The sequence below is a fragment of the Phalacrocorax carbo genome, chromosome 4 (assembly GCF_963921805.1).
Source record: "Phalacrocorax carbo chromosome 4, bPhaCar2.1, whole genome shotgun sequence".
NCBI classification, from domain to species: Eukaryota; Metazoa; Chordata; class Aves; order Suliformes; family Phalacrocoracidae; genus Phalacrocorax; species Phalacrocorax carbo.
The window spans coordinates 68,419,336-68,441,563 of NC_087516.1; the positions used below are offsets into that span (position 1 = coordinate 68,419,336).

The 22,228-nt window shown below is 40.4% G+C and overlaps 1 protein-coding gene across 7 annotated transcripts in view; it reads right to left on the bottom strand.

The window, feature by feature from the left end:
- Nucleotides 1-22,228, bottom strand: part of WDFY3 (WD repeat and FYVE domain containing 3) — a 183,705-nt gene that overhangs the window by 107,456 nt on the left and 54,021 nt on the right. For all 7 annotated transcript variants that reach the window (XM_064450331.1, XM_064450330.1, XM_064450328.1 and 4 more), the window contains 4 exons: nucleotides 17,800-18,010; nucleotides 11,251-11,374; nucleotides 1,946-2,055; nucleotides 735-896 (listed from right to left, as the gene is read on the bottom strand). In XM_064450331.1, the coding sequence (XP_064306401.1) occupies nucleotides 735-896; nucleotides 1,946-2,055; nucleotides 11,251-11,374; nucleotides 17,800-17,979 (576 nt within the window). In that variant the 5' untranslated portion in view covers nucleotides 17,980-18,010. The remainder of the gene's footprint in view (nucleotides 1-734; nucleotides 897-1,945; nucleotides 2,056-11,250; nucleotides 11,375-17,799; nucleotides 18,011-22,228) is intronic.

Genomic DNA, 22,228 nt, shown 5'->3' on the forward strand with positions numbered 1-22,228 from the left:
TATAAATCTTAACACTGCTTTAAAATCCCTGAAGGACATGATTGCTGATAGATAGCGTGTGTGGCTACAATGACCCTACATGGAGACGCGACCAATTTGCACATGGAAACTGGTAGTAGATCATCAACCCCTTTCTAACATTAACTGTCAGCTCACTCTAAAAGTTTTATCAGGAAAGCGCATGGGAATTTCTTTGCAAGACCTCCAGTGAAAACTTCAGAAAGCAGGGGCAGGTCACAGAGTCCCTCGTCTCCCTGGGAAATCTGTGGGATAATTGTAACATTAACTGCAAGCTCAGATGGTTCATTCCTATATTTAAATGATCTGTTTTCATATTCATGGTTTATTTCCATAATTATAGGGAAAATAGCATATGTTATATTCATGTATTATTACCAATACTAATGGTCTATTTAAATCAGTAACAGCTAAAGATACCAAAGACTCCAACCAGTTAGATTGAAACAAAATAATAGTCAACATGTTTCTCCTTTCAAGCAGCTACACAGAAGAGTTGCATGCATTTTTGTGGAGGAGATATTCACCGAGGACAAAAACCACAGGGGGATTAGAAATTTAACCTCAACTGTGCTTGCAGGAAAATCCACCTTACTCTGAGCCATCAGAATCAAGGAAGAGCAAAACCTGGTTCTAGTGAAAAGTTTCTGGACTTTCCTCACATGAAGCATTTCCATTCTTCCTGCAAATTCCATGACCTATTTTACCTTCCTTACCTGTACGAAGACTTTCTGTAGTAGCGCTCGGCGCTCTGCGAGAGGTAGTTCATTCTGTGCTCCTCCAACTACCTCAGGCACATGTGGAAGGTCAAAAAACAGATATAGACATTTAACAAGTGTGGAAGGCACTGACATTGTAGTCATGCAGTCCACAGTTTTCTGGGGAAAAAGAAAAACAGAGCAAAAAACCAGTTACTAGATTCAAAAAGTCACACTCCTGTAATGCAGATGCCTCAAATACTGGTTTTTCTTTCTCGCACCTTTAGTGAGGTGTCCACTCAGCAGTACAGATTTACAATCTATTCTTGAATACCTACCTAAACAGTAACCTTAAAAATGGGATCATAATTTATTTACCAGACAATAGCATCTAACATCCACAGTTCAGAGCAGGATGTTCAGAGCAGACACCACACAGGACAGAAACAAAAACTGACAGTCTCTGCCAACAGAAGTTTACAAGTTCAAGACCTTCAGCCAAGCCCTCATTAGCTATCTATTCTTTGTAGCAGTAGAAATGGGAGTGGGAGGAGCACTATTCAATTTATGCATGCACTTGGCAAGAAGTATAAGCAGGCATAAGGAGCAAGGTAGTAGAAAACATGAAAGCATCAGTGGGAAGAAAAGACAAATTGGGGTGGAGGCTGGTGACACACTAAACACAGATAAGATGATGTGCTGAATTATAAAGGCAGATTAGAGCAGTAAGAACACACCACACAGCTGTCCAGTACATTGCCAGAGACTGGTTCTCTGATGGAGGGCAGCAGCAAAAGCAGATGCAGTAAAGATTCACGATATCACCTGCTCATCCCTGCTGCTGGCTTTGCTTTTCACAACTGCGGCTTGAACAGGGAGCCCAAGTTCAAAGCCCAAGTGATTTAGGTGCTGTATGTGACATGCATCTCATGGGGGGGCACTAAGCAGCAGCATGCAAGAGAAGCATTTCGGGAACAATAAAAGTTGTATGCATAATTCAAATGAACATTACAAACTAAAGTTCCAAAACGATTATTTTCTTTAGTCAACTGAAACCACAAGGAGCTAAAACAGAACTTCTGTGGCAGTATAACAGAAAAAGGATCTTAACACAGAAAGCAGAATATAGTTACAACATCTTTTAGCGCATGTTCATGCGGCTCATTATTTTATTGCTTTTGCCTCTCCCACCCCACAATTTATTTTTAGCCTTGCTGTTTATGACTAACCTGTCCTGATGAAGCTAGTAAATTGATAGTGGTGAGCAGCATCCAACCTCTACTTGCTTCTTCACTTTGATTGATCTCCAGAAACTGGACTATGGCACGACTTGCAGCCTCTGTGGGGGAGCAGTTAAAAAATGCAATAATAATTCAATCTGATAGTCTGCAGAAGAGAACACGTCTTCTCAACAGTCCCGAGCGCTGAGCATGAATTCACCTCCACAGCACTACTTGAAAAAAGGACTAGGCTAAGGCCTACACTCTCCAGACACACATTCCAATCTTCCACACGCACTTGGCTTTGACACTAGCAAGGCTGCAAAAAGCATGTTTTCAGATCATGCATCATCCTTTAAACCAACAGACAGATTTCAGTAACATGCAGCAACTTTTGATTGAGTATTTTGGCTTTATCAAATACAACATACTCTTTTCCAGAGACATGAAATCACCATCACTTAGTGGTCTCAGTAGGAAAAGCTGATATTCAATTTCGGGTGGGGGGAAGCACTGCACCAAAACACAGTACAGAGGATAATGGGAAGAAATTGGAAGGAAGGAGAGGTGCAGAAAGACAAACCAGGAACAAAAAGTAAAATTAGGACTAAGGTCAGCAATTACCATACCCCCATCCTACATTTTTTTGAAAAATAAAATGCTAACAATTTCTGGGTAATTCTTATGATCCAGGCACCACTTCTGGAATCAGATGCTATTCCGTATCAGTCAGAGCCAAAGATAAACATTCAGCCTAGTAAACAAGTTATCAGCCTCAAGAAATAAATCAACAGAAAATGTAATCCTATTTCGCTGCTGTCTGAATACACATGTTAAGAACTCTATAATGCCAGTCATGATGACTGTCCATTACCCTTAAGAGAAATCTAAACCCATTTTTCATTATTAACTGCATATCAATCATCTTCAGTGCTTTTAGTGTCAACTAGGAGAGAAAAGGAAGGTGTATAATATTGCTTAAAAGAGGAATTACAAATGAATTACTAACAGAGGAATAAATCAGCAACTGAAAAAGTATCCAATTTTAATCTTGGTTTATTTGCTTCATTTGCTGTCAAGATTCCCCAGCACATACCTGTGAAGGATTTTGTTCTGAAGTAAACACTTTTTTTTACAGCGAAATACTCAAACTTATAGCACTGACTACACTGAAAGATAATTTTCTGGAGCACTGGACCGTAAACGGAGCTGGACTAGTAAACCTATGAAGTAGATGGATCCTAGAAGATTTCTATAGTTGCTTGCTTTACATTCCTAACACTAACTTTTCCCAAGAGAGACTACCACCATACAAAGCCAAAGCCATCAGCCACCATGTGTACTGGTCAATCAATGTAACAAAAAACAAAATGTAAAGAAATGCTTTTTATCAACAGGAGGACAGCTGGTAGGTAGATGAAGAGAAGGGATTACCCCCCTCGTCACAACACTCATTAGATCACATGTGGAATGCTGCATTCAGTTTTGGTCCCAACTCAATACAGGAAAGGCAATGATCAACAGGAGCTCAGCTGAGGGCCACCGAGATGTCGGTGGGGGGGCAGGGGGAAGCTATTGAGAACTCAGAGCTGGGCTCTTCACAGCACTACATAGCTGGAGGGCAAGAGACAAGAGACTTAAATCAACAGAAGTTCAGACTGCACAAAAGGAGAAACTCCCCCCTACCCCAAGGAAAGAGATGCACTGAAACAGGGCCCAGAGAGGCTGTGCTGTCTCCAGCCTTGGAGATCTTCAAGACATGACAGGATCGAGCCCTGCACAACCTGGTCCCTTCTCAGAGACAGTTTGGCTGTGAGCAGGTGGTCAGACAAGAGACCTCTCTTCTTTTATGATTCTCTCTCACACAGAAAAAGGTCTAATTTGATGTCTCACTCAGGGGCATTTCACTTCACCCATGCTGGTGTCTGTTTCATTCCCTTCAAGTGCAAAGAGGATGTATTTTTCCCTAAAGCCAGAAACCCTTTTATAATTACAATCCTAGAAGAAAAGATAAACAAAAGGAGATGGATTTAAAGTAAAAGTCCAGATTTGGTTCATTTGTGCAATGGCTATTTCCCCATATTTTTCTTTTGCAACCTTATTCCCATAACACGTTGTTGTACAAACCATTGGCTTTTCCAATTCTGATGCTGTGCTGAAGTAAGGAGATGCACCTACCAACCCCCTGCTCATTGAGATAAAACAAAGCTTGAAATACCAAGATGGAAGGAAAGTAAGGCAATTCTTAAAACTCACACAAAAGTGGACTTGCAGCAACTTCCCAGCATGCTGACACTTTATTTTCCAAAAGTATTGGTGCAAAACATTGGCCAGAGGGTTGGATGTATGAGCAGACCAACCCAACTTAGAAAGCACACCAGCCATGCCACAGCCATAGTTCCTATACTAGAGGCATACACAAAATGCCAGAATTCCTGGCAAAAGCGACTTTCCTAAATTCTGAGTGTTGAGAGTGTCTAAAGCACATGCTGCTTAGCTCAGTGTTAGGTGCGATTTAGTAGGCCCATCCTCTTTCTATCTGACCACAGGCAAAGGTGGGCAATCAGTCTCTGACTGTAAGTAGGTACAACTGGCACCAAACAGGGTGTGCACAGTCTCCTTTGGGCATAGTCTCCAAAACCCACCTGTGGAATAGGGGCTCTTTTATTCACCTTTGAAAGTGAGACTCAGGGGTTAAGTATACACTCCTGAAAAAGTTGTTATGCTCCTGGCAACCTAAATGGCATAGCAGTTGAACACTATAAATAGCAGTTTCAAAACTGTCAGTCGTAATTAAGCACTACATAAAACACAGACAGCATTTTAAGTGCAAGAAGTTCTCATCATCTGCTCTGAGCAAATTTGATAGCACTATCATTTAAGATTAATTTCTATCATCAGCACTAGTCTTAATTTATTTCTTGTACCTTTTCCCTGGTTTTGAAGTGCTCAAGTCATCTTTTTGATATAAAATCCTCTATATATCCCACCCAGATGCCCTTAGCCCTTCAACTTCTGCAGAATAAATCTACGACTGGGGTATGCTAGCTAGTAAAAACAGCAAAGATAAAGACCTATAAAATAATATGCAAGCATACGTATCTTGATGTCTGTGCAAGCATGTATGTGTAAGTATGACCACGATTATGTGGTCACATGGTTAATACACAGATTTTTCAGCACTGATTCAGTGTATATGGGATATAGGCTTCGTAGAATAAACCACTAGAATTTGTTTCATACATAAGAGATGACATGGCTTTGCATCCTGGACTTCAGCAAAGCAGCAGATGGAAAGCAATAGGATTAGACCCATTCAGATTGCTTGCAAAAAGCAGCACTGCATTACAAGCTAGATTATTGCCTACAGCAATAGCACTAAGGACAAATTCAGTACATTAAGCTTTTAGTTAGATGTTTCTAGTACCATAAACAGCATATAATGGTGTAATCAAACTTTTGTATAGTTTATTCTTATCCTAGAATGTAATATTAGTGAAAAAGTATCTGCGCATATGCCTGGGGGGGCGTAGTGGGAGGAATGGGTAGGTTTGTCAGGGGAGTGGTGGGGAGCAAGCTGAAGTCAGGGACCCCTTCTCTAATCGAGCCTTCAAAAAGTCTCTACTGTTTCTCATGGGGAATGCCTGGAAACAGTCAGATACCTAGAGTTAAAAAATACAAATCACTCCAACTGCCTAGACAGTAAGAGAGAAGTATCAACCCAAACAAAAATGGGATGGCAAAAAGTCTTCCTTCAATCATCAGGAACAGTGCAGTGCTGTCGTCACAAGCTACACATACAAAGTGGCTGATGCCTTTGCAGCGTGCAGAAACAGAGGGCTGCTCATCCTAAGATAAACAACTCAGCTGTGCCAGCATTTATCTTCACCAACCCAGCTGACAAGAGAACAGGCTTACTACGATCTCTTGGAAAGGCACTATATTGCACTACACTTGCTTTGCATAAGATCTGGTAAAAAGCATCAAAAATAAATTGAAGGTGAACCAAAAGTAACAAGATACAGCAGTCATTGATCAGAACTGACTCCTGACGAGCAGCTGATAGGACACTGCTTCCCTTTCAGAGCAATTTTGATAAATTTAAAATTGAATCAATCACCTTGTAAAGCAAAGGCACCCACAGGACAGGAAAACACGTATATATGTAATGAAAAAACCAAGACGTGTAGTAACAGCATGTGAGATCATTTCTAACATACTCTCTCCTCAACAGAAGAAAAGTTAGCTAACATATCAAAAAAGTCTGAAAGCAACCCCTAAGTCCACTTGTTTTAGCAAGAAAGATCCTCAACTCTTCAAAGAGAAGCAGACATTACAAGTAACACTATGAGGAAAACTTCAGACTTCACTATGGGAGGAGCCTGAAAGGCTACTTACTAGTAGAAGATAAGAAGCTTCCTTTAACTACCTTTGGTAACTTACCCAAAATGCAAGACGCACTTGAACAGATAACACTAACTCTTGTGTACTTAAGACAAACATAAAATCAGTTCTGCTGATGTGACAGAGGTAAACTGCAATAAAAAAGAACAATAAAAGCAGAGTTTGCAGATAAACAGAACTTCAAAAGAATAAAGTTAGGCATTGTCAGAGGCCAAATACAGCCACTGATGTGGTTTTCTGCAATGGTTAAATATTATGATGATGAATGTTTATCAGTTTGGTCTCCCAAAGTGGTTTGAAGATGAGATAATGAGAGTCTTTCAGCAGATCTGTTAGAGAAATGCCTGAAGAGGTTAAAAGCATTTTCACTGGTGAAACAGTTCATGTAAATCAGTGAAATTAAGAGGAAGAGAAAGAAAGGAATAGGGGGAATATCCAATAAACCAAAAAAATACCCCAAATCCCCAGATGAAACCACCACAACATTCAGAAGGTATAAACAGTAAGAGAAAATGTTGTTTCTGGAGGCAGGAAGGATTAACTGAACAGTCTAGAGGCATGATAAAAATAAATTTAGCATTAAACAGTAAATACTGAGACAAATACAGAGAATGTTGCAAATATGGAATGAAATGACTGAAGTCAACAAGGCAAGCCACAATTAAATTGAATTGAAAAGGTCCATAAAACTGATGTAGACAGAGTAGCACAACTGAAATTGTTAAAACACACACCACACAAAAAACCCCCATACCTTTGAAATTAACCTTGAAATCAGGTTAAAATGTTCCAGCCCTGTGATGAACCATTTTGCTTTCTCATTCTTCAATTTACTGCCCTTCTGCACAGGTTTCATGAATTGTCCCCACAACCACTCATTCATATTCTGACTAGGGAAGGACCTTCCAGGTTGCAGGATTGTCCATCACTAAGGGAATCGTTCTGAACTTCCCTGTGATATCAAGTGTTTACATATCCTAATGCATTAAATAATGGGAGCTGTCAGTATGTCTTTTGGTGTGCTTGAGATGCAGACAGCATAGGACTGAATTAGAAACCAATTTTAGTAAACATGGAATAACCACTACAAGGTACCAAATCACAGGTTTGCACACCCTCAACTGCTGAAATATGAGAAGCTGTTAAGAGTGAAAGAGAAAGGTGTACTTTGTACTTGCCCTGTTTCTTGCTTTCTGTTAGCGATCACAAGCTGGGAACCCACTGCTCAGTTACACAGGTTCACGGTTTGATCTGGGGAGGACAGCTTTATGCACTTACCTTTAAGTTTATAATGTGAAACTATTCAGTAGTTGGGATTTCTCATGTATGAGGTACAGGTACTCAATGAAATGATAAACCAGAAGGTCCCAGGCTATTCAGCTTACATCACCCGTAGCATGAAAAGAGAAGCTCTCCCACCTACCTGCACACCAGCCACCTCCACACAGAGGACTTTGGGGACCACACTCCACTGTGCAACCGCCCAGCTAGGCACCATGAAATGGCACACAGGTCCCACTGTCCATACCAGAGAGATCGTCTGAACTAACCTTTCCTGCTGTATGCTTACCTTTGCATTGAGTCTAAACTATGATGACGTGCTAAACACTCTAGGACATGCTGTTGAAATATTTGCAAAATCACAGAGGAGCCAATTGCATCCAGGGTATGCCTTTTGAAGAATACATGAAACAAAACTGTTGCTTCCCGTCCAGCAACAGCAAACAAAGTAGCCATTAGTAGCCACATCTATTCTACCAACATTCCAGCTGTCCCTGTCCCTCTTTTTATGAAATCTCTATTTTTCAGCCCTGAGCCAGGTGCACTTGCTCCCAAAAGAAAGGTTAATTTTGGAACTGAGGCTATGCTAGAACTGTATGTTTGAACATATATTTTAGCCTAGTACTACCACAACTTTTTGATCAATTCAGACACCAAATTCAATTTATTTGTGGAATACTTGGCAGCTAAAAATCTCAAGTATATAGAGCTATCTCAACCATGACCCTATCATCTTCTGAAACAGACTACATACCCCAGGGCAAGGGAAATCATGTACTAACCTTCATAGATATGGTTACTGCTGTCACCTGCAAATCACCGCTGTTGTACAGCAAAGACTTAAATGTATGAGATAATTTAACTCAATTTTAACTGCTTCATTTTTCTTATTCCAAGGTTACATCCATACTAGAGAAACAAGACAGCTGAAACTGTGGTTGAACACATAACTACAATGGCATTATTCAGAGACTACTTAAGATAGGGTGCGGGCAGAGTTACCACTGAATCACACTGTTCAGAGAAAACTACTACACTCTGCCAAGAATAACTGAGATATGCCTCCACGATGGCAGGCATTACACAGCTATTAGCATAAATATTCAAAGGCCTAATGAAAAAAATTGTTATGTGCTCCATGATGAGATGGTGGGGAGGGGGGGAGAGAAAAAAACCCAAAACACACAAAAATAAAAAACCCCACAACCAAAACAAAAACAAAACCACCAACAGGTAAGATGTAATTATACCACATTCCCAACTGTAAAATACTGCTACGGCACTTTCTCTTTATAGATAGAAAGCAAGTTCTTGTAAAGTTTCTTTCATTAACTATCTAAAGTTGACTTTTGATAACGTTTGTATGGAAAGCTTGTCTCTAAAACAAGCTCAGCAATTTTGTTCATGTAAACAGAGCACTTCACACCATGAGGAATTTCCACTTGGATATTACCAGAGACATTTCCTGCATATAGCTGTTAATAAAGTTTTTCACTTTTAAAACCATGCTAGGAGATATAATTACCTGTTAATAGCTATTAAAATATGCTGTATTTTTGTGTTTGGTACACAAAAGGAATGCAAGTTTTAAAAAAAAATAAATGTAATAGCCTTTACAATCCATAGACACAATATTGTGTCTTTAAAGCATATTTTAAAAAGCCAAGAATTTCTTTTTTGTTTGTTTGTTTGTTTCAAATATCTCAGGAAACGTGTATCTAGCTCTGAACAGTATAACACAGAAGTCCGCAAACTATGAATTTTAGCAGCTAGTTGATTTCTGGAGAGCAAACTGCAACTCCCTGGTCCCGCCAAGAGTCACAATGCAATTGCAGAACACAGACCTCTCAGGCCTTCTTACCCAGGGTCTGAAATGGTTTACTGACCAAAGTAATACCAGTCTTGATAGCAGAGGAAAAATGACTGCTTCCTGTTTTAATAAAAACATTGGTACTCACTACATTAAGGCTCAGAAGAGTACCAAACTGTCTTCTAAGTCACTGTGGTTAAGTTTTCAAGTGGGGCAGAAAACAAGAAGACCCCCAGAAACCAACAACAACAACAAAATCTACCTCTGACTTGTTTGGTTTCAAGGATGACAACTGCATTATCTTGGAGCAACAAGCAGAGGTATGGCTTAAGTAATAAACACACAAAAATGGCCATTCTTAGCAGAATCCAACTGACTAGCAGGCATAACAGATGTTCCCCAGAAAAAAAAAGGTCAAACACACACCACCATTCTGCCAGCATGGCTGTAGGACATTCACGTCTCCTAAATACCCAAAGAAAAGACATTTTGCGCCTGTTTACCCATAGAGAACAGGTTTTGTCTGGGATATCTGTTTAGCCATCTGGAACATTTCACTGTTAGTCACTCTACTTAAAATGGGAAGAAATTGTAATTGGCACAGTTTGTGACTCCTGACTTCATGCGTAATAATTTGCACAGCCTTTTCCAGCCTGCTATTTCCTTATTTACTACCAAATCCAAACTAAGAAGCCAGCACAGATCTTAAAATTATCTAGTAGACAGAAACTTGATACTTCTCAGAAGCGCTCCTCTTCAGAAGAGGAAATAAAAGAGGAAAGCTAATGAAATATGCCTTCTTGGTGCACTGTCCTCAGTTATGCAATGCCCAATACGTGGTCAGGTTATGACACATTCGGGGTTTAACAGAACCAAATTTCACACTGACGTTTAATAAACAAAGCAAAAGAGGAGTCCACTAACATTTCCCTAGGGCTGGCAGTGTTGGTCCTAATGTGGGACTCGCTGTACTCACAGAATCCCAGGTTAGAAGGGACCTCAAGGATCATCTAGTCCAACCTTCCTAGGAAGAGCAGAGTCTAGACAAGATGGCCCAGCACCCTGTCCAGCCAAATCTTAAAAGTGTCCAACATGGCCGAGTCAACCACTTCCCTGGGGAGATTATTCCAATGGGTGACTGTCCTCACTGTGAAAAATTTCCCTCTCGTGTCCAATCGGAATCTCCCCAAGAGCAATTTGTGTCCATGCCCCCTTGTCCTCTCCATGTGACTCCTTGTAAAAAGGGAACCTCCAACTTCTTTGTAGCTACCCTTTCAGTACCGGTACATGGTGATGAGATCCCCTCTGAGCCTCCTTTTCTCAAGGCTGAACAAACCCAGTTCTCCCAGCCTATCCTCGTATGGCAGGCTTCCCAGCCCTTTGATCATCTTGGTGGCTCTTCTCAGGACCCCTTCCAGCCTGTTAGCTTCCAGCCCAACAGCTAATTTAAAAAGGCATGTTTCTGGAATGTTAAGATATCCAAGGGACAAAACACACCACCAACAGGCACCTCAGGCAAGATACAGCAGCTGTCCACATGCATGCTCTTGGTCTCCTAATAGTAGGCAATGAAACTTTGCCCACTCCTCTCTCCTTGATGTGCTGTCAGGTTTGTGAAACTCAGCTTTCTCAGGGAGGAAAACTCCAGCCACCTCCACCTCTCTCAGTCCAACAAAATAGAAGATAACACACTTTCACTGCCAAGACTTCGATTTCTGAGCCTGCACAGCTGCTGTGGATGGCAGCTCATCGTATTCTGACTGAACTGAAATTCATTATGCACATCTCACAAAGCCCAAACTTGTGCCCCATGCAATACCTGTGGACTTATTGGATGCTCTCCGTCGAATTTCAGTCACCATCAATCTTGACACTTGAGTAGTAAACTGCAGGAGGTCAGAAAATTTTTCTGTCATTGTACTTGGAGGAGCATTTCCAAACACCTAAAACAAGAAAAATGGTTGCATTAAACAGGCATTCAGTTTACAAGGATGACTATAAACTACCAGCTTCCTTTGCAAAGAAGGAGTATTACTATGGAGATTACAAGTTTTTGTTTTCCTGCTGCTGTATTCATCACTGTACTGGTTTTCACAGTGCATGCTCTAAGATTTAGTCATAGTTGGAATTAAGTCACCACTCAGGGAGGTAAGATCTGATGAAGGAAGAGGAAAAAGGGAATCACGAGTTTTCTTGCAAGATGAACACCCCACAAAGCCCCAAAAGACCAAGATTGCACATAATGGGGTAAAGACTAGACACCAGAGCAAGTTCTCCAACACGAGTTCTGTTTTTAAGAGCAACTCCTTTACTATTTTGCTGGACCTAATCATCCCACAGGGGCAAACCACATGTACAGAACGATGTGTGTAAAATCTTCGAGAAGGGACTAGGAAGTAGAACTGCTCTGTTAAGTCTTCCTTGTATAAACTAACGATACCAAGAAGCCTCCCACATTGCTGGCATCCTAAGGCCTTACGCTCCTTTCTTGAGATCCTCCTGAATATAACAGCAGCAGTTGCTACAGTATTTTTTCATAAATTGTCACTTAATTCTAGTAACTTATTCTTCATGATTAAGCATTAATTTGGTTATTAAATCATTTATTGAATGACATTTAACAGAGAGAAATGTGTTACTCTGTGGTATTACACTAAGCCATTATCTCAAAATGTATTAGCTAGTTGTTGAGATAATTTACTTTTCATTCAAGACTGCACAAGAAAAGGAGCCTCCATCCACACTTCTGATGTCACTCTTGCACTAAAATGGTCACAGTAAAACCATGATATTCATTATCAAACAAAGCATGCAATCCAAATTCTGGTATCATCACTTGTGTCAGTGGTGAGAAAACAGAACAGCCTGCTAAACGCCTGAACGCTTTCACCACTACTGTGCTTGTTTACATTTTTCTCCCTCATGGCTACTTATGTAACCTGCAGGAGTGTCACTGATGAGCCAGGAAACATAACAGATTACAGTATTTTTCTAATAAAACTTTAGTTCAGCATGTTATATTTGCCTTTCAGAAAGAGGATGCGATATACAGCAGTACAATTGGTTTGGACTCAACAGGTGCTTCACCCTCATCTCCTTTCCCTGGGTGACCCAGTTACACTATTGCACCTGAGCTGCTGAAATACTTCACTGAGGTCACTCTTAATTCTAGGGACATCCAGTGAAATCTGCAATATTACAGCCAACAGGGATACAAGATACCAACTTACCTTGGAATCCCAAAGTTACTGAAGAAAACTTAGAAGGCAGAAGACAGAATAACCTCTGTGTAAGTTTGACTTCTTACTCCCCTTAGTATCAGCTGCTCTGGCAGATTGCAGGACAGCTAAAAATATTTTTCCTGCCTGCTCACATTGCAAAGTCATGATGAAATGGAGCCAGAAAAACAACATTGAATTTGAACACTCAGTTTCCTCACAATAAAAATATTTTTCACCAAAAAGTGAAGCATTTCTCATATAGGAAATTTCAACCACCATTATCAATAAAGCAAGCAGACAGGACGCCAGACATTACAGTCAGATGACTTTTCGGCAGACCAAGAAAAACACCCCTCATTTGGATTATTCAACATTCCCAGTACAGACAATGCAAATTTCCTAAACCTTTCACAAGACCTCCTGTTGCTGCTGTCTGCATCAACTCCCAACTTCCACAAGGCTATAAGAAGGGAAGAGGGGCTTGAGGGTTGCATGTTTACTGGCATAACTTAAGCAAGATTATCTAGATTAGAATGCACATAGGCAGAGCATCTTGCCAACATTAACTGTTTAAAGCTTTTTCACTCAGACCAAGGAAAGAGGAAAAACTAATAGCCCTATTACCTGTCCTGAGCTTGCCCAGAGTTGTCAGCAGCTCCCAGGAAAAGCAGAGAACTCAATTACAGCAAAAGGTTGACCAAGGTGACTGTTTTTTAATTAGATGCCCCATAACCAGGTTTGTACCATGAAGAACAAACATCTGCATTGGATATGGATATATTCTTTGACTAACGGTGGTAGTAAAAACCAGGAATAGGATATGGAACATTTTATCAGTAACCCATCTTTCTAAGAAGGAAAAGCAAGGCTTTTTCAAGAAAATGTAAACAATGTACCACTTATTCAAAACCAGCCTCTTCATCATTCCATCCACTTTTTTCATATACTGCAAAAGCGTTACCACCACACTGGTACAGCAATGCTTCCGCAAATGCACTGAACTCTGAAAGGACCCTTTTGAATGCTCTTCCACAGGGCCAATCTTTTGTTAATTATGCAGCGATTTAGCTTTTCGTTACCATGTGATTCATCATTTCATAAGCCTCCCTGAACAATGAGAAAACAGAAGTGGTCTGTAAACCCATTAGTTACCAGAACTGGCAAGATGGTGTAAACTACAGCACATTTGAGACACGCCGTATCTATAAACCGAAGTTAAAAATGCATTAGCTTCTCTGGATTTACTGATTAATAATCCTTAAAATATCAGGAAGAAAATGGAACTGCATTTCACACAAAACTTCAGATACCTCTGAAGAGAGGGAAAACAAGCCACCCACAAAAAAAAAAACCAAACTCATACATGGTTTCAAGCAAGAAAGCCTCAGAAGAATTCCTGGATATACTAGTTATATAACTGACTGGGTGTTGCTGGTGACTTGGATGCCTATGGGAAGCAGACTTACCTTCCTCACTCTGGATCTCTGGATTCAGTAAAAATCACACTTCTTCCAGAACCATTTCCTGGATATCTCTCTCTCTCCCCGCTCCCCACACCTGTCTCTCCCTCCCTTCCAGCCTAACACACACAGCTCCCACTTCCAACAGCTTGCTACTCTGTACAAGAGATGTTCTTAAGTACATATCAAGGTGTTGTACAGAAGTCTTGATCTGAGCTCCACAATTTATTTTGGGTTTTCACCTCTTAACACAGACATACCAACCTTGTAATAGATAACGCTTCTATGGTACACCATCATGGACTTCACTTAAGGCAGTAACACAAAAAGTACTCAATCTCACTTAAACCTGTTCAATAGAATACAGATAACTATGCAAAGTAACTGACGGATTCAGAGTCTGAATTTGAATCAACTTATTAACTCATAGCATAAAACATTTGCAGCTAAGGACTATGTTTGACAAATTAGAAAATTTTTAAAAAGGAACTTCTAGCAACGTCATAGTGTTTCCCGTCAGCAAAAGTAGGTCTCAGAGGAAAGTAATCTCAGAATTTAGAGTGAAACAAGATTTACCATGTCTCCCACAAAACTAGACAAGCCAAGGAAGCTACAGCACACTGCATGTAAGCCTCAAGAGAAAAAGGTGGCATTAACCAGGAACCTAAGAAGGTAAACTGTGGAAGCAGAAATAAATAGATGACATCACAACTGTTCAGCCTCTTGAATGCAGGAAGACAACGCATTTATATAAAATGCAAGGTAAAGAGGTGGTAGAGTCACCATCCCTGGAGGTGTTCAAAAAACATGTAGACACGGCACTTCCATGCATGGTTTAGGAGGCGTGGGGGTGTTGGGTTGATGGTTGGACTTGATGATCCTAGGTCTCTTCCAGCCTCAATGATTCTATGAAAAAAAATATTCCTGTCACAGGGACACATGAGAGCTGACTGGCCAAGAGAAATCAGATTTGTTTGTGCTACACTAACAGTTCGTTGACAACTGATAAAGGCTATCAAGGTCTTCGAGAAAGGAAGTGAAAGAGCACAAACAATACACGCTTCCCTCAATGTACCATACTACAATTCAGATTTGACAAAGGTTGGAAACTGAAGTGACAACATCTGGCAACAGCCTATATTTGTAACAAGGACAATTCCAAGAAGGTCACAGATTAAAACCAGCCAGAGTTTGAGGACAGTAATGTTAAAACAAAACAAGGCAACAAGAGGGAAGAGGAAGAGACACAAGCACAGTTAGGATCCAAAAGCAAAACATTTAGCAAGCATAGAACAACACATGTCTTCAGCATCAAGTTCACCTCAGTAAAGAAGGGAACAAAAGAGTCTCTATGATTTAGAGAAGGGAAAAAAGCCCATCCACAAAATCAGATGGATTCTGTAAAGAAGATAAAAAGACAAATGGGAACCTGGGGAAGGAGAAACCTATGATAAACAAGGGGAAAAGAGTAGCCAAGATGTATGTATTCATACAGATGGAAATCACAGAAACCATTCACCTTTTCATAAATCTAAATGGTACCTGAGATTAGTTAGGCAAGAGGTGATTTTGACAGAGCAAGAAGAAAACTTCAGGCTACTGATTTATTTTTCAGAATGTTTCAACACACAAGCTGAAGGAAGGACAGAGAAAGAGAACAATGGTGCAAAGACACGATGCAACTACAACCAGGCTTCAAGAGGGTTAAGTGGAGGGACTGAGAATTAGGACAAAGCCAGCAAGCTGTGTAAGAGAGAAAAAAAAAATAAGCGTAGTAAGAAAGAAAAGAAAAGAGAAAAAAGGAGAAACAACAGAGAAATTAAAACTTAACTGTTCTTTTTAATCTCTGAAGTCTAATCAAAGTCTAAGGAAAGACTGCTGTACAGAAACAGGACATGCACTGCTGCACTAGTTTTTCTTGAACCCAGTTGTATCACCAATTTTGATTTCCATAGATACAATGCTACTGCAAGTGCAAGTAACTACACCACAAGGGCCACGAAAAAAATTTCTTCTCTGCCCAGAGATTACTACTAAATACTGAAGCAGGTATAGTGGGTACACTCCCTTTTTCAGAAGCATCAGCCACCTGTAACCACCAGAGGGAGATTTCTAAGCATAAGAGTCATGTGTCAAATTAACCTTCACGGGCTCAAGCCAAGATGAAGATTCCATTGTGCCAATTTGTAAAAACAAATTAAGAAAGTCCATAACTAAAGGGCATATGATCCAAGCAGATAAATTAAAGAGGAAGCAGATGAACTGAACTTACTTCTCCCAGTCTCACACAACAGGTTACCAGTAGAACTAGGAATAAGACCTAAGGCACCAGAATGACATTTAGGGGATCTATCCACTAAAGCATGCTACCTAGTAGACTGAAAATCCTATTCATACTATGCTTTGACTAGGATTAACTTTTCTACACAGCACGTAAGCAGTTCAATATCTAATGCCATCATAAGGCATACTTTCAACAAAACATCAACCTAAAAAAAGAGAAAGCTGAATTGATTTTCCTATCAAGTTTTTACATTTTAGTTATTGGATGATTCCAGTCCTCCACGGTAGAGTATCCAAGCACAAATTGGAACAAAGGAAGTTCCACCTGAATGTGAGGAAAAACTTCTTTACTGTGAGGGTGACAGAGCAGTGGCACAGGCTGCCCAGAGAGGTTGTGGAGTCTCCTCCCCTGGAGACATTCAAAACCTGCCTGGACGTGGTCCTGTGCCCCCTGCTCTAGGTGTGCCTGCTCAAGCAGGGGGGTTGGACAAGACGATCTCCAGAGATCCCTTCCAACCCCTACCATTCTGTGGTAAAGCTCTGTGAGCTTTAGAAGCAAGGGTTCAGGTCACAGCAGGAAAAAAGGGGAAAAAAAAAAAAGGAAAATAATATCTGTACCTACTGCTCTTTCAAGACCCTAGAACTACCATCAAAGTTATTCCATGAAATAGCAGAGTAACCAAGTGACAGAAGACATCAGGAGGACTCGGCTCCTATTAATTCCAGGGACAGTCGCCACAGTCCTGTCTCCAAACAAAATCCTCGTGCATGAGCACAAGGGAGTAGTGAAATTTGAATAGCACCGTACAAGTGGCTATTATGGCTTCCCTACAGATTGCTTGTTCAAAAATCCCCCTCGTCCAAGAAGAGGGATTCGGACTCAGTGCATAGGAAAAGGGCTACAAGGGTGATGAGAATACAGAGGATTTATCACAAGGGGAGATTAAAATTGTTCAGCTCATGTAGCCTAGCAAAACCAAGTCTGGCAGGAGATGATATGATTCTTATCTCTAAATATTCATCAATACAACAAATGCAAAGAAGGGAGCAGAGTTATTTAGACTCAAGGACAGTGCTGTCACACAAACAAGCAGGTATAAACTTGCTATGAGTAAGTTCAGGTTGGAAATCAGATGATGCTGTAATAATAGCAAGCTCTGCAGAAAAGCTCTGTGACAGTCTACATGCAACTGTGGACTGCACTTCAGAAAAAGTGATATAGAATGAAATCTCCAACGGCAGGTTTAACCACTAACACAGTGCTATGTGAGGAAAAGGGGAAAATTGAAACGATGCCAATGGAAGAAAAACTTCTGTTGTGCTAGAACCAAAGGTCTTGGAAATACAAAATATGAGCAGTGAATTCAAGTAAAGAAAACACCTCTTGCAGATTCTCTGGCTTACCCTGTTAAACACCGGCAACATCATGTAAAGTTTTTCTTCTTGTTCTTTCTGGGTCATGTGCCGTGGAGGATGACAGAGCTCTGTGAAGAGGCGACGCAGATGCATCAAGCCCAGCGCATTATCTTGGGGGCTACACTCCTCCTGCCGTGGCCGGCCCATGATCCTTTTCACCATATTCATCTTGACTGACTTCTGGAAGCTCCCTTGTATCCTGTTCAGAAAGGAAAACAAACTTATTGAGTACCATAGTTGGAGGCATTATTTCATCAAAGCCTTTAAATATATAGCACCCTCTCTCACAGTAAGTACCACACTGCACTTAAGAGCATTAGCTAATTTTATATGGTAGGCTTGCCTGGAGGATTTAAAGCAAACAACCTGAAACAGGAAAACATCCAGTACTCTTCAGCACAAAGCTATGAGGGTTCAAAGCTATCTGACCAGGCTTTGAACACTGCAAAATGCTTTGGTACTTTTTATTACATGATTTTTATGATTCTTTGGTACACATTCCACAGCATTTACAGCAGTGTTATTTACATATTGCAAAGTATTCTCAAAATAATTCTAGAATAAAATCAGTACCAGTTATGTACTTTAAAACCTAATCAAACAAGACCTTCAAACTCTCTCAGATGTTGGCTTTATCATACAGAGGAATAGTTAAATTTTTTCCTGGCTTTCCTATGGCAAAGATATAAGGCGGTCCAGTGGATGTATTGCTCATCTTGCACCTCAGCTGTTGGGTCTGCTGAACACCACCTCAGTCTTCTCCCTCCTGAGAGGGATGAGAAAGAAATTTGTTTTAGAATCATAGAATGGTTTGGTTTGGAAGGGTACTTTAAAGATCATCTTTTCCTGACACTGGGTGGCTGAAGTCCCTTAGCAGAATCAGGACTTGCAAGTGCGATGCTTCCTGTAGTTGAAGAACACTTCATCAGCATCCTCCCCTTGATATGCAGTCTGTAGCATACACTGGCTAACCAGGTTTCCTTTGTTGGCTTGGTCTCTGATATTCACACATAAGCTCTCGACCTGTGCATTGTTGTTTCAAAAAAAAGCAATGTGCAATCGATTTTTTAACGTAGAGGGCAACACCCCCACCTTTCCTTCCTTGCTTGTCCCTCCTGAACAGTTTCTAGCCATTAATTGCAGTGTTCCAAAAACGTTTCAGTGACAGTGGTTGGATGACAGCTTTCAGGCTCCTCCTGGCTGTTACCCATGCTGTGTGCAGTGCTGTAGAAGCATTTCAGTTTGACAGTCAACTCTCTCACGTTTTTGGTGGAACTCTTTTGGAGGCCTGGGGTGCATTCAACACTGCTCTGGTAGATGCATTCATGCATCCTGCTTTTTGTGAGTACACAGGTGTCCTGGCTTTGGACCTCATCCCCCAAATTCATTAGGTTAAAGTACAATTTACTAAGTTAGCCAATCTGCCAGTGAATATTCTCTTCCCTCTTCCAGGTATGTAGTTCCCATCTCTCCCCAGTAATCTGTATTTGTCAAAGAACGTCCTGTGATCACAGAAAGCTAAAGCCCTGGTGATGCCACCAGCCACAAAGCCAGGCGTTGGTCTGCATGATATGTCAAGCTCTGCCTGCACCCCCATCTCTGACTGGCAAGATAAACTAGATCACTCGGGCTCCTGTTCCCTTCACTCATGTCCCCAGAGCTCTGAAGTCCCGCTTGATCTTGTCCAGGTTCTGCTTTACTCTATCATTGGTGCCCACAGGTTGTAAAACATCTCACAGCAATGACATAATGCCTGTATTTAGCCCTGTGTTAGTCTTCAAAACAACTTGGACCAAATCTTCTGAATGTGAGACTGAAGTCTATTAAGTAGGTCCCTGCAGAAGAGTTCAGAGGGTCAAAGCAGATAAATCCCCCAACAGATGTAGCCAGTTGGACATTGTTCAAAACGGACTATTCTCACAACTACGTTCAAGTAAGGGAAGGAGTAAGGGGGAAAGAGGGAAACAGTTTCAGCTCCATACACTAAGTTAAGGAGACCAACAATTAAATGCTCCACTGAATTGCAATGCCTGCTTCTCATTGCTTAAAGGCAGCTGGAAAAAAACAAAAGTTAGTAACAGCTATAATAATTATTCAACGGTAGAAAAATGCCTCACAGCAAGAAACTTAAAGAACTTAATTATTTAAATTATCAAAAAGAGAAGTTACCACAAAGGGTCAATTATTAAAAGGAGAAGCGATGATTCCAAAGGTGCTGTGATTAGACTAATGGAGGGAAATTAGCCATTACTGAAGAACCCAAACCCAGAGATTAAGTTGTGAGGAAAGACAGTAGCAGGGTGCTAAAGCCAGGAAAATAACATCACCTACAAACAAGGACTACACTTCTAAAACTGAAAATAATAAACCACTAGTAAGAAGCATTAACGGAAGAAAAATATTCTTTCTCTAACCCAAGAACAAAATACCTTTCTGGAATATGTTCATAAAACTGCATTTTACTAGCGTGCAAAAAAATTAAGAACTGATGCTAACAAACGTTTTGGTACAATGCAGAAAATCAATTTATGAAACAAGAAGTCACCAAAAAAGCAAAGCTAATGTACCAGTCCGCAACTGTCAGCCCATGCTGGAAATCTGCATTGGCTTTTCACATTCAAAGAAAAATGAGACAGAACTGGATGTTGCCTTTTACTGTATGATCCCTAACACAAGTAACAGACTTCAAATCAGCATGATTCACACAGTTAAAAATGAAACAGCAGAGTTTCTGGAGGTGTTTCCTTGAGAAACCCACACCTTTTCCCGAACTCCTCAGTTTGGGAACTCTTCTCTCACTGTAACAACATGTAACCTAACAGAATACTGCATCTGAGCTTAAAGAGCCAAAACTTCACTGCCTAAGTGGCAGGAAAAAAGGTTCTTTTTTCATAAAATCTTTTAAAGATAATATTTTAAATTTCTTTTTATGGTTCACAAAATGCTGAGAACTCTAAATCCAACACCCAACATGCACATTGTCATTGAATCCACCACTTCTGCAGACTTTTGCTAGTGCAGCCAATTTTTCTTTTAAATCCTATTGCTTTATTTAGCCTAAGCACACTCCTAGAACAGGAATTTGCACTGGTTCAGCCACACAGTTGTAGTTCTAGATCTGTCAATTTTCTTATACTCACAGAAGTCCATATAAATGTTACATGTTATTTTCCCAGCGTAATGGGAGCCTACTGGGACAGCTTCTCCAAGATGCAATCCATTTACCTCCACTGGGGCACTTTTAACCCAGAGGGATGACAAATGCAGAGAACAATTAAAACAGTCCTCACTTTCTCAATACATTCATGGTCACTCCTGCCCATTACCCAGTACAATCAATCACTTATTCAACCTCAATGTAAGACATGAGGCAGAGAGGAGGGGGGAATGGATGTAACATAGTGTAAACAACATCCAAATTAATTTCTCTTCCCATACACACACACACACCCCGAAGTAACCATAAGAGACTACAAAATCGATATTCCGCACCTCCAAAAACCCAAACCCCACAACAAAATCCCACAATGCCAAGGAATTTCAGATTTTTGTCCCAAAGACACCCCTGCGACACTCGAGAAAATCTTCCTAGAAGGCACCGCTTCAGGAATATCCTTTACTATAAAGTATTCACTTCCTTGATGATTTTCACAGATATTGAGTCAATATTGTATGAAGCAAAAACAGGGGTAGTGACACTGACATTTACAAATGGAGATCTTTGCAATATATGCTGCTTGTCTTTGACAATGTTATCTGCCCTCTGGATCATCTTTTTCTGGCAGTATTTTCTGCTCATTCTCAGTCTTCAGAACCATGTAAAGCCTACCCTCAATTCTGCCGCAGATCAACTTGAACTTACACCATATATTAATTTCAAGCAGAATAGATACTACTTGTGAAATTATTCCAGAGTTGAGTCCTACTGTATTTCTGTCCTATTAGAAAAAGGCTAGCATGAGCTCCATGCAATGTCATCTGAAATATATTGTACATGAAATCTGAAAGAACTTCTGCAATTTATTTTTGCCAGTCCAAATACAGTGATTTTTTTTTTTCCTGATTACCACAGCAAAGATTACCTATAGAAATACAATGAAGATAGCTGTGGGCTCTAGGAGCTCCAGCATTAGGCCCAAATCTTTAAGATATGTGAAAAGATTTATTCATGGTTTATAGCAGGTAAAAACCTCCTCATTGTGAATCTCAGTACCAGAATTTATTTGTCCTAAGAAAACACCAAGACATTTAAGCTCATCTAAAATTAAAAACAAACAAAAACACAACACAAAAAAAACCAACCCAAAACCCTACCGCCAACAAAAACACCCAATTAAAATCTTCAGAGGAATGATAGATTAGAAATACCACACCAGAACATTACACATGTTCACTGAGTGAAAGGAAAGTGGTATGA